We start from the raw sequence: 13,294 nt of genomic DNA on the forward strand, positions 1-13,294 counted from the left end.
TCAATCCTATTGAAGTAGGTCGATCCTTGTAGCTTATCAAATAGGTCTTCTACCCGTGGAACGGGAAACCTATTCTTGATAGTGATCCTATTTAGTGCTCTATAGTCGACACACATACGATATGTGCCGTCTTTCTTTTGCACTAATAGCACAGGTGAGCAAAATGGAGATGAGCTAGGCCTAACCATGCCCTTCTCAACTAAGTCATGCACTTGCCACATAATCTCCTCTTGTTGAGCTTGAGAAACTCTATAAGGAGGTTTCTTAGGCGGTGAACTTCCTGGAAGAAGTTCAATTGCATGGTCGTCATTACCTCGTTTAGGAGGTAGCTCACAAGGGATGTCGTCAATAAAGACATCTTGAAACCCCTTGAGAAAATTGGATAACTCTAATTCCTTTTGGTTGCTTTTATTTTCTTTTGCTAAAGCATTAGGTTCATTTTGAGAATCTTTAACAAAAATCATGTACACGGAAATAGAGCTCTTTATTGACTTGTTGAAAGCTGGTGTATGTACAATGGGGATGGTGTTACCCATCTCCCTAGCATCTATATACATGTCCTTTTCCCTGAACTTAAAGGAGATTCTCCTTTCAGGAAATTTAACATGGGCAGCCAGGCGGTCAAACCATGGTGCCCCTAGGATTACATCCTCATGCTTGAGAGGAGAGATAAAGAAGTCCTCTTTGTCCACATAGCCTTGGACATGAAGCCTCAATTTCCCGATTAAGGGAGTGACTGAAGCTTCTTGCCCCTTGAAGGCACTGTCTGCGGGTAGGATATCTCCCATCTCGTAGGATTGTATGCCTAGCTTGGTGGCTAACTCCATAGATATGAAATTGTGAGTAGAACCAGGGTCAAAGAGAATAAAAGCATCATGTTCTCTTACCTTTCCCCAAGCATGGCATAGAGGAGATCCTTTGTGGTGAGTTTGATGAATCTCCTCCTCTTGGATTTCAATCAAAGAATCTCTAGGAGGATCTTGGCGGTTGTTCTTTTGGGGACAAGCGCGGTACGCATGCCCTTGTTCACCGCACTTGAAACACCGGTTATCTTTACGATAACGCTCAAGCTCTTCAGGAGAGAGTTTATTCTTTCCTTTGTAAACTCCCTTCTCTTTAGCTTTGTTGGAATTGCCCTTAGGAGACTTTTGGACATTGTCCTTCCCCTTAGGCTCATTGGAACCCTTGTTTTCCGGGGGCTTATTATTTCTTTTACCCCCCGTTTGGAAATTGATTCGCGAGGCCACCATAGTATGGTGTATTACCGCCGATATGGTACGTGGCCTTTGGGAGTTGACATACTCCGCCATTTCTTCGGTTAAGCCCGCACAAAATTGTTGCTTTTGCTCTCCAAAATCCAACTTTTTGAAGACAGTGGCTTTGAGTTGTAGGTCCCAAAACTTGTCTACATATTTGTGGATGGATTCATTGGGAGAGAGCTTTAAGCTTCGCCATTCGGTGAGTACTTTGTCTTTGGCATCGGTGGCCAAAAACTGCTTCATAATGGAAGCTCTTAAAGCCTTCCATGTTCGTGGAGCTTCACCGTTGGCTCGTAGGCTAGACCACCATTGTCTGGTGGACTTTTGAAAGTGCATAGCTACATGGCGTAGCTTAGAGGACTCCGTGAAGCCCTCATCTCCAAACGCCGCATCGAATTGCTGGATAAAGGCCAAAACTTTGTCTGTAGCACCGAAGGTGCCATCATAGGTAAGGAAAGAGATGCTCTTCCCTCCCTCTTTGAATTTCTTCAGCTTGGACGACCTCTTCCATGCGGCATAGGATTTCCTATGGCCTCTTCTTTTTGATGGTTCAAAAGTTGCACCATCACTTTCTTCAGAAGATGAAGAATTTGAAGAAGGTGGAGAAGAGGGTGACCTCTTTCTCGCCTTTTTCTTGTCTTGATCTTTGTCGTCTTCACCATAGCTTTCATAAGAGGAAGAGGATGAAGAAGATGGAGAAGAGGGTGTCCTCTTTCTCGCCTTTTTCTTCTCTTGCTTTTTATCATCCCTCTTTGAATTATGGCGTGGAGAAGAGTGTGATGGTCTTCTCCGCTTTGGTGGTGATGGAGAGCGTTTAGCCCGCCGTCTTCGTGGAGCCATCTCCGCCGAGGTGGCGGGAGACTCGCTTCTTTCTCGTTCCTTCGGTGGAGGCTCTTGAGTTCTCCTTTGGGAAGGAGATGCATCATCAAGAAGTAAGTTCTTGAGCCCTTCATATGGATTCTCTTCTTCTTCCCGAATCGGAGAGAGACCTCTTTTGGTAGTCTCACAAGGAGGCTTCCTAGGTGTTCTCTCGTCATGGTGATGAGCTTGGAGAATCCCATGAGCACGGAGCTGCCGTTGCACTTCACTTTGGAGAGATGGATTGCCCATGGCTTGTTGAAGCCTAGAAACAAGATAATTAACAAGCATTGAAGCATCATTAGTAGCTTGCTCATGAGCAAAATCAAAGTTATCAACATTAATTTCACTCTCTTTAATATTGTCAGCCATTCTAACAACTTTTAGGTGTAAACTTTTTAGGTGTACTTTGGCACTTCAAGCCCTAGTTGCTACTCCTCTTTACCCCTTTAGAAAAAGAACTCAAGCTACTGTACCCGCGGCTCGAATACCATTAATTGCAAGGAATAGAAGAGAGGGTCTTTCGACACCAAAACAGCACCGGCTCCTGTCAAGCTTCTAATAGCTCAATAGTGGTTAAGCCGTAGGCAAGCCCCGTAGGACTCCACTATTAAGACCATAGCTCTCGACGGTGATGCCCCGTTAACTGCACAAAGGCAGGCGCACTGCAAGGCTGAAAAATCCCTATTCTACTTATTCACAGGCAATTAATAATACCAACCATTTGTAGCTAGCTTGAGGACCTCCCTTCTTGAGCAAGAAAAGAGAAACCTTGAGCTCTGATACCAATGTAACATTTAATGGCCTAAAATCTTATGTGTAGCGGAATTTAGCATGAACATAGTGGGCATTTCATTAGAATAGATTCCTAATGAGAATTACAAGAGTGCTTGGGTGGAGAGAGCAACAAAAAGCATAACACCTAGCTAGATAGCATCGACAATACTTTCAAAAGAGAGAGCAATTAAGCTATTGACAACAGTTGAGGACCGGATTTGCATGGAGCCGGTCCCCCCTCCAAAAGGCTTTGTATTATGGTTTCTCCCATCAAGAGAGACATTGTACAATACAATTCTTTGTGTTCCTTCAAGACTAGCTAGTGCAATGAAGATGGAAGCTTCATACACCAAGCAAAACACTTAATCAAACACAACTTGAATTATCCCCGTTCTCAGACCCAAGACCTCACACACCTTCGAAGATGGTGAGAGCTAGCAGGGTATGAGAGTAGATTGAGAGGAAAAAGAAGTATCTTACGAGAAAGAAGTACATCTCCTCACATAATCACTCATATTAGCATAGCTTAGCTTAGTAATTAGCTTGGTAGAGAAGATGAGCATGCATTGAAGCTTGGCTCTTGGTTGGATTTGCATCCACATGCCAAGAGAGTGTTGATGTAGGCTTCTATCTCACAAGCTTGGAGTAGGTGATGAGCTCTCCATTAAAGCTTGGGAGGAGATAGAGTATTTTCCCTTCACACATGGTCAAGTGTGAGAGTGTGTGTGTCAATGCCAAGCAAAAATCAGCCCCCCCTCTCTCTTGGGCGAGCCCTAGCTGCTAAATAAGTCTGGCTTTTGCCTCATTGGACCTCCCCAGGTCAAGCCAATAGGGATTAAGCAGCATAAGTGATAGCCTTTAGACATGTGTCCCCCTTTCCCCTTTTGTGAGAGCTTTAGGTAATTAAATAATTAAACTAAACTCTCATTGGACCCCTTTGCCTCCTGGCCAATAGGAATCAGGCAAGCCATGGGGCTCCTGAATGCTCATTGGACCCCTTGGGAGACTGCCCAATAGTCTTCTAGGAGACTTAATTCTCATTGGTTTCTTTTATTAAATGTTTTTAAATTAATTAAACTAGATTTACTCTAGCTTAATTCTCATTGGTCCACTTCAAGGGTCTTCCAATAGGAATTGGGCACACCTTGTGGGCATCTGGCCTAGGGAGCTGACATGTGTCCCTCATTCCCTTTGTGTAAAGGGAGCCTGTGTGTGTGTGTGTGTGGCTTTCTCTCTCATCCCCTAGCTTTGGGGCTCGCCCCCTCCCATGTAGGGATGTAGAAAGACTTTTTGGGCACACACTAAGCATCCAATTTTCCCTAGGGTTGACCTTTGGACACAACCTTTGAATTTTGGAACCTTAGCATTTTGGAAGTCTTAATGGGCTGAACCTTAGGGTCTTTTTGGCCCATTGTTTCACATGGCTCTTTTGCAGATGGCCCCCCCTTTGGATCCCTATTTTCCCTCCTTTGGATCCCTACTGTGGCCGGTCTGCTAACTTAACCAATATTCTAGCTTTTTCTCCCTTGGCACTTCCCCACATTAAATGATCAGTTTAATATGAGAAAATCATTTAGGAGAATTAGATATTGATTATTATGACAACTTCTGCATCGGGCCTTACCCAGAACTGTGTATCCCCTTCAACAACATACCGCATTTCTGGCCAGTGGGGCAATTCTTCACCATATTTTCCATCAAATTTCTTGAGCAGTAATCCATTAAGGTCCAAAATGAGAATCCTACACTGGACGCTCAACGGAGGTGGTGGCCTTGGCCATATCAGTGGGATTCTTTTAATTATTCTATACCATAGAGGAAACACGAGCACTGCAGGAGACAACACACAATTCCATATTGCACGAATGTCAGCCTTGCCATTCTGCTTGTCAGCCTTGAACCTATCTGCAACGCGCCATTCTTCGACTGAAAACATATCTGCAGATGCAAAATTACACAAGACTCAAATTTAAATATGCAATTAGGACATATCTATAGATTGAAATCATACAATAAAAACACAAAATGTAAATTAGGCACAAGATGAAAGAGACGTCGACTGGGAAAGAAAGTTATATTAATTTCAGAAGTGGTTACATAAAAAGAAACATGGGGGGGCAAAATATAATCTTTTGCAGGCTCTGGGTTTAGGGTCAGAACTTGTGCCGGTATTCTGCATCTCCTTAGTGTCTTCTATGTCCATCTCCTCTTCTGGCTGCCCCTGGGTCTCTTCCTCTTCCTTGCTTTTTTGCTCCATTTCAGGCTTCTCATCTCCAGTATTCTCGATTTTTTTTCTTTTTGCCTTTCTTATATGCTGAGCAAGGGTCTCCTCGGGACTTCCCTCCAGCCTGACATCTACACGACCATCAGCTTTAGAAAGCTGTGCAGCAAGAGATCACTTATTAGAGCCATAATCAATGAAAAAACTTACTCTTGCCATGTTGGCCTCGTTTTCTCGGGGTCTTTGATCTTGTCACCCGCACGCTGTCTAGCAACACATCGTCTTCCTCATTCTGGGTTTTGTCTTCAGCACCAGTCGTACTCTGCTCCTTTACCTCAAAGTTTTGTTCTTCTTCTGTTGTTTCCGAAACAGGTTTCTCAGCATTACCAAGGACATTTTCATCAAGCAATACCTCCACAGGTGTCTTGTCTTTACCGACAGTAGTTCTGAAGCAGCTTGACTCTGAAAAAACATCAGAGAAGACAAAAATCAACCACCTGAAAAAACATCAGAGAAGACAAAAATCAACCACCTGAAAAAACATCAGAGAAGACAAAAATCAACCACCTGATTACCCATTGAAACAATTTTCTCACCTGTTTTTGGGCATGGTTCAACTCGCTTCTTCTTTAGAAGGGATTGGTCTTCTGCAGAAATAACTCCGAGGCAATCCTTAAGCATGCACTTTCCTTTCTCAGCCAAGTGAGCATAGCAGAATGCATGGTATGCATGTGAACAAGGCAATAGAACAACATGGCTTGAGTGATTGTGATCATGAATTCTTACACCACAAGCATTGCACACATCAATGAGAACAACACTATGTCCAGGAGCTGTTACTCGTGCAGGCAAGACTATGGTTTCAGGTAGCATTGGTTGACTAATCATGCCTGTCACAAAAGTGACATAGAGACCAAAGGTTTCCTCACGGTCCAAGCATTTGGATAATTCTTCCTGTAGGCAAGAGACCTCTGTTATCAGACAATGTCAAACAGGTATAAAATCGGTATGAATGCTTGAAAATCGGTATAATGATGTTATCATACCGGTATGATTACATCTTGCTGGTATAATGTTATCCTGGTATAATGTTATTATACTAGATAGTATAACATCATACCGGTAAGATAACATCCGATAACATCATACCAGTAGGATAACAGTATACCAGAAGCATAACATCAAACCGGTTGGATTTTATCATACCGGTTGGATCTAACCATACCGGTCGGATGTAACCATACAAGTAGGATGTTATCATACTGGTAGGATTATCTCCTAAATCCTACCGGTAGGATATAATCATACCGGTAGGATGTAATCATATCGGTAAGGTATAATCCTACCGATATGATAACATCCTACCGGTATTGTCATCTACCCTTACAGAATATTATATAATCCTACCGGTATGAAAAATCATACCGTATGGTACTTTGCATGTATTATACTACAATCAGATGGAGTTAAAAGCATACCTGTGCCTGCTGTAGGGTGGCTTTTGCTTGGTCAAATTTTTCTTGGAGGCTATCAAGCAAGCCTGTTGGTACATTGGCATCATCTGGGAAGTGCATTTGGATGGTGTCAAGGGCACCCTCGCAACGGTGCACATCAGCAACAGATTTGACCACTGAATCCTTAGCCTTCTGACACTCGGCTGATACATTGTCATGAGATTTTCTAACCTCAACAAGAAGTTCTTGCAAGGAAGTGGATACTTCAACACTAAAGGCAAACTGAGTGGTCGCAAAAATTCCACTTCCGACTGGTATACTTCCGGATGCGGTATTTACTAAGAAGATGTCAGAACCACTTGGGGTACCTGTGGATACTTGGGAAGTCTCTAACTTCCATTGTTCTCTTTTCCTATCTAAGTGACCTTCATTGGTCACATTCTTCACCACCTCAGATGCAAACTCAACCCAGTTTACCGGACCTATGCATACGAAATAAACATATCCGCGTGCAAACTTGACTCCCAGCAGATAGTTTGGTGGTTTGGATTGGTACACCTGCTTGTAGAGCTGGTAGAGTGCCTTGTAGTGATCCGGCCTTGCTGTTTTTATCGGCACTTTTTTCTCCTTCACTAGAAGACACGTGAAAACTTTCATCGAGTCGGATATGGGCACATCTACATCTGTCAACTTCCTAACATCTTTCCCCTCAAGACTTAACCCATATTCCCTGTGAAAATCCTCCTTTGTCGTGTAGAATGCCTTTAATGGCAGCTCCACATCCTTGGGGTGAACAAAGCGGCTGATTTTGGGAGGAGGCTGTAAGTTCTGTCTCTGAAAGGAATAAATCCATACTCATTACTCAATGTATCCACACCTCAGTACTCTACTACACACAGGTCCGCTGTACACAACACAGAGAGAGACAGAGAGAGGTGACATACCTTCGTGGGAGAATGTCGGGTCTTTGTGGGGGAGACCTGTCGGGCTGCATTCCATGGGCTCTTTCTTAGGTTGCTATCCATAGCGAAGGATAAGCAGCGTGCACAGGGGGCTGTAGAGCGAGCTGAGAAAGGCGCAGAAGGAGAAAGGCACAAAGATACAGAGAAGTCACAGTCATGAAAACATTTGACTGAACATTCGTTCTGACGTGGGCTCCACACGTGTTTTTGAATCCTCCACATGATTTTTAAGATTTTGTATCCTCCACACGAATATTTAATTCAAACAATTCTTGCCCATAACACTAGTTTCATACCCCCTAAATTTTAAGCCTCCAAAATAAACTTTCAACCGGTTAAAACCGGGCAACCTATTCATGCATCCACCCTATATGAGGTACAAAAATCTTGTCAAGTATGAGAAACATGTTCTCTTGGAATTTGAAACTTGGTGATTGGCAAGCAATGTGGTACATTGCTTTAAAGATAGTTAAACAATTGGTTTCCATAAGTTTGTGCTACAAAACAAACATGATAGCAATGTCAAGCTATGCATTTATGCATTCAAACCCAAGAATAGTGCAGACTATTGAGAATACAACTTTAACCTAAGGCTCTGATACCAATTGTTTAATTGTCTTTAAAGCAATCTACCACACTGCTTGCCACTCACCAAGCTTCGAATTTTGAGAGAACGTGCTCCTCATACTTGACAAGCTTTTTGCACCTATAGCACCCACCAAATACATGGTTATATACAAGTTGTTGGGTTCATGGATCAACCTTTTTCATCCAAGCACATCATATTGAACACTTGAAAATTGACCTACACCAAATCAAGTGGGCTCAAACTTGAACCTGATTTGACACTTCCAATTTTACAAATTACCACTGATCATTATGTCCTCTGGTGGAATCACAATCCATAATCGATGGCTTTATGGAAAAGTGACATCAATAATCGCCGCCAACCAAGTTGTTATTGACAATCACACCCGATCAACCTTGAAGAAAAAAGTTTTCATTGGCTACCTTGAGCTTCCTCGACTATCGTTTTGTAGTACCCATGGCCTGGCCCATCAAATATTACGACATGCCAACCAAGTGTATCATTGTTATGGTTGAATCCTCTAATATGTTTTCTCATGGAGAGATCTTTGTAGACCCCCTTAATGAATTTTTGATAATTTTATGAATAGAAAATCAAGTTTTTTTTCTTCAAAATAATTTGTTTGACTGGTTAAGGCTTGTAATTTAGTTTTAGTGGATTGGATAAGTCATGATTGGTCAAGTCATGTGATTAAGATAATTGATGACTGGTTAAATCATGTGATTGAGTTTTAATGGATATGATAAGTCTATGTTTAAAAAATACCTTAGTATTTTGAGTTATTATAAACATTGATTTCATTATAATATGTTAATATATGCATAAACTTAGGGGAACCCTCAAATCACTCCTATATTGGAAAACCCTTAGAATGATGCTATTTACACAAAATTCATGTAAAGAAATTGTTGCTCAAAACAATGTAACCATCTTCTTCTAACACTAGAATGGTAACGGGACACTTTTATGTCCTTGGACCCTTTTGTGTCTTGTTAAGCGACCATTTTGCTTGAATTATTTGAAGACTATGAAAATGATTTTCTAGGTGCTATATATCCACAAAGTTGCCTTATGAGCTGAAAAAAACTTAGCATTTTTTTTGGAGTATCGATCTCATCATTAATCTTACTCTTGCACAACATTTTTGAACCTAAACTGTGTGAAAAAACGGGTTCTGTTTTTGGCTTTTTTCAATTTTTGGCAACTATACCACTCTAAACTTCATGTTTGTGAAGTTTAGATGGCTAGAGGTTAGGCCTTCATAGTTATCAACATGTTTTGATGCTTGTAGGGAGAGCTAAGTGTTAAAATTGAAAGTTATGACCAATTTACAAGAATTGCATAATCCTGTTTTTTGGCCAAAATTAGCACTTTTATGATTTTTTTTGGTGGCTTTCTTGATGTCCAAATTCAATTTTGATTGTGTAAGTGTAATGTATAACATAAAGCTAATCTTCCTTGAGTTTTGGGGGACCTAATATGCTATATAGCATAGTATATGATGATGGTTGAGTTTTTTGATTGCTGAAGAATACAATACATTTTAGAGTAGCAAGTATAACTTTCTCAATATTGCTAGTTTCTTAGGCCAATTGTGTGTATTTTGTAGGTAGTAACCATATCTAATCATAGACTACAAACTTGGCTAGATATTGAGTAGTTTCTATGGGTTTCTGAGGTCATAATGCTAAACCCAGTTTTTTCATGTTTGCGATATTTAGCACTTTATCATTACCCCCAAGGTTCCAATTGTAAGAGATCCATTATCCTTTTGACATGCTCCATGGCTCTTTTTGAATCCAAAGGCCCAAAGGGAACTAAGAAAACATGTATATAGTATCTGTGTTGAACATGACTATAGAAACTTTGATGATAGGTCCGCAGAATGGCAAAAATGCAACTTTTTTGTACCTATTTTTTTTGCCCAAAACAAAATTAGTGAGGTAAAAGCAACCATATGTTTTGGTCACCAACCCATTGAAGTTAACGGGGCATTTTATCTCATGTCCTACAAAAATCCCCACTCTTATTTATATGCAATCAACCGTAAGAAATTGCTGTTTTGGGCAAAATGCACTGGTCCATCAACTTTGGAAGCTTGTAGTGACCAAGGGATGAGAAAAATTTACAAGTTTCTCATTTTTTCCATATGTAGTAGTTATTGAACTATAACTTTCATGAAAGGATTTTTCAAAATGAGTGGATCTACTATGGTTTTGGAATTTTTTCCCAAAACCCTGAAAGAACACTTTTATGTCCTGTTAGGTTACCATTCTAGTGTTAAAGGAGAAGGTGATGATATTGGGAAGGACGCAAAAGTATGGATTGAAAATATTGATGACTACTTACTTCAACAAGTTCCATACTTCGCACATTTGGCACCATCCTCGATTGGTCAATAGAACACCCTATGGCTGCAACTATTGGCTTCAGCAAGCCCAACACCAGCTTTCTCTTCATTTTGGTAAGGACTAACACAAGATCCACATATGGCAATATACAAGTTTTCCATCTATAAAGAAGACAAAAAGTATCACAGTGGAAGACCTCTATATGGCAAAGAAACAAATGTGGGAAGTTTGGAAACATCCACCAATCATCAAGTGTACATATTCTTCAAAACTTACAGGAGTGTAGTGCCTAGGATGAAAGGAATATGTGAAAAGAGGAGAGGTTGAACTTGAAGAAGTGAAACCCATTGTTAAGCTTATTGGAGCTTCAAAGGCTTGGATTTTCATGCTAGGAGAGAGTCCCATGAATGAAATGCCACCACTATTACACTATTGCAGAGAATGATATCTTTTTCTCTATGATCCTATTTCTCCCATGTCCTCCATCCACTTCTAAACACCCCCCTTGACAAGGTTGAAACTCCTTACATTCTCCCACCTCTAAGGTTGATTGGTTACTCTCTAGAACTAAGACATCTGTTGCTTCTTCTACACTAGGTTCTTTCGTGCTTGGCATACATGGGTCATGGCGAATCATTTTAACAACCTCACAAAGTTCTTGAAGGTCGTCCTTACATGGATCCATTTCACACTCTTCTTCTTTGTTTTGGACTAGTCAATGTGTGTCCACAATCATCTCCCTGTGATCAATGTAGTCTATGACCTCCTCAACTATGATTTCCTCTTCTTCTTCACTCTCTTCTTCCACACAAGAAGCACTCTCAAAACTTTCCATCGGGTCAAAGTTACCTTGAAGGTCTTGATTCTCCATAGAGTTGCATTGCACAAGAGCTTCCTTTTCTTTGACTAGAGATTGGCCCTCCAAAAGATTAGATTTGTAGCATCCTCCTCTAAATGCAAGCTAGGATAAAGAAATACAGCAGAGTCTTTATCACATACTGGAGCATGACTTGGATCATGAGTAAGCATATATTCATTGTGCTTATAAAAAGTTTGTTCATCCGTTGTTGGGGTAGAAGAAAAGAATCATTGTAAAGAATAAGACTCTTTGATCGAAATGTCTTCCTACTGGTAAGGCTTCTTGGAATCATGTGCAAATCCATTTTGGATGTAGAAGTATTTATGAAACTTTCTTCGAGAAATAGAGACTGCCTCTTCAAAGGTAGAGCGTCCACTACAAGCAACCTTTGTCTTTGGAAAAGGAGACAAGCCATAAATAAATTGATCCATCTTCACATAATCTGAAAAAGTTGAAGTGATCCCATGACCTCATAGCCTAGGTTTTGCGACACATGGGCTAACCATCTCACCCCACACACATGTTGTACCCTTGCCCATTTTTTTCGCCCTTTATTGTGAGCAAACATGCATTGGCCAGGTCTAAGGGGTTTGATTCGTGGCTAGGTTTAGATATAATAGCCATCTCATGGTTGTGATCTCCTCAACCGTCATGCGTGGACCCCCCCCCCCCCCCCCCCCCCCCAAACCAATGCTATGTGTCACTTAGTCATGAGGGTAGTCTCTTATGCTCTAAGCTTTGTTGGCTACTAGTGCCAGATCCACTAGGAACCCTATCTATGGTAGCACCCTTCACAATGACCTAAGGAGTGTCAGAGCAAGTTAGCACCTTAAAAATGTGATTAGCATCAACACCTAGATTAGCATTACCTGATTACAATTGAAAGTTGAACTTAAATTGAAAGTTGAACTTACCCTCTGTCATTAAAGCTAATGCATTTCGCTAATAGATTTAATTAGCTATGCATTTGCTAATTACCACAAATGGTTGGTATCAAGCGGGACACCCTCTCCCTATTAACCAAAGAGCTATCAATATCTATTTGGTGCACGGTTCTTATACCTTTATCACAAACTTAGGAAATTACTTATGACATCTTCAACGGTTCGTGCTGGGGTGGCGCAGTATCTGCTGGGAGTGATAAGCGTGGAAGTGAGTGGGAAACCACGCTTATCACTTGCAGCAGAAACTGCGCAACCCCATCCCGAATTAGCCGCTCTATCTGCCTCGCCAACAGCCCATTTGCAATCTTCTCACTCGCCTACAGTCCGCTCTATCTTCTCACAGCAGCAGCTACTCGGATCCTAGTGCAGCAGCTGCTCGGCCTGCTTATGATTGTTGACCTCATGACCACCATTGCCGCCATCCCTTCCTCCGCTAGTTTCCCACAAGCTTCACCAGGTATATTAAGCTCATCGTCACCATTCGCACTATACTAACCTGCCATCTCCTGCGCCTCTTTGATGCTGTCGCAGAGCATGTGCTCGATGCACGATGAGCTTGATGGGTTCTGCAGCGATCGAAGAAGACGCACTAAAGGGTGACATTGGCCAGCAAGCACACAGCAGAGGGTGACATCAACCGGCGGCTATACCGATCCATAGCCGCTGATAATTGCTCGTATTCACTGAAGTGCACGCTTGCTAGCTGATGACTAATTGGCGATACTGTTGCCCATGCTGCGTTATACCTCTGGTAATATATATATATATATATATATATATATATATAGGTAGAGAGAGAGAGAGAGAGAGAGAGAGAGAGAGAGATCACCTCAGATCAGAGAGAGCCTAGAGGAGAGAGCCATCGTCTTTGACTTTCAAGCTTTGATGGGGCCTGAAGGCTTTGATTAAAGGGAGCAATGATTCTCGTGGGTCGTGGTTCAAGCCAGCTCAGCAGTCGCAATCGAAGGCAACAGAATCCAAAGCCAAATTCACTAGAAGAACCGTGATTTGTGGACTTTT

The 13,294-nt window shown here is 41.6% G+C and overlaps 1 protein-coding gene across 3 annotated transcripts; it reads right to left on the reverse strand.

The window, feature by feature from the left end:
- Positions 1 to 4,967: 4,967 nt before the first annotated feature.
- Positions 4,968 to 13,048, reverse strand: LOC147429510 (uncharacterized). Of its 3 annotated transcripts, XM_086495779.1 has the most exons (4): positions 12,771 to 13,048; positions 8,184 to 8,237; positions 5,326 to 5,577; positions 4,968 to 5,249 (listed from the first exon to the last, which is right to left on the reverse strand). In XM_086495779.1, the coding sequence occupies exons 1-4, from the start codon at positions 12,808 to 12,810 to the stop codon at positions 4,978 to 4,980; spliced, it is 618 nt and encodes a 205-aa protein (XP_086351905.1). In that variant the 5' UTR covers positions 12,811 to 13,048; the 3' UTR covers positions 4,968 to 4,977. The 3 variants fall into 3 exon arrangements, with proteins under 3 accessions (XP_086351905.1, XP_086351906.1, XP_086351904.1); XM_086495780.1 differs by lacking the exon at positions 8,184 to 8,237 and having other exon boundaries at positions 12,771 to 13,046; XM_086495778.1 differs by lacking the exons at positions 8,184 to 8,237; positions 12,771 to 13,048 and adding an exon at positions 5,712 to 6,018.
- Positions 13,049 to 13,294: the final 246 nt, after the last annotated feature.

The sequence above is a fragment of the Adiantum capillus-veneris genome, chromosome 22 (assembly GCF_014529385.1).
Source record: "Adiantum capillus-veneris isolate H3 chromosome 22, ASM1452938v2, whole genome shotgun sequence".
NCBI lineage: Eukaryota > Viridiplantae > Streptophyta > Polypodiopsida > Polypodiales > Pteridaceae > Adiantum > Adiantum capillus-veneris.

What these genes read in the sequence shown, in the direction of transcription:
- LOC147429510 (XM_086495778.1), bottom strand. Translation starts at nt 6,003, where the DNA reads ATGATTAGTCAACCAATGCTACCTGAAACCATAGTCTTGCCTGCACGA. An exon ending in TGAACCATGCCCAAAAACAG is followed by an intron (nt 5,578 to 5,711) that starts GTGAGAAAATTG and finishes ATGTTTTTTCAG; the next exon opens with AGTCAAGCTGCTTCAGAACT. An exon ending in ACGAGGCCAACATGGCAAGA is followed by an intron (nt 5,250 to 5,325) that starts GTAAGTTTTTTC and finishes ATGGTCGTGTAG; the next exon opens with ATGTCAGGCTGGAGGGAAGT.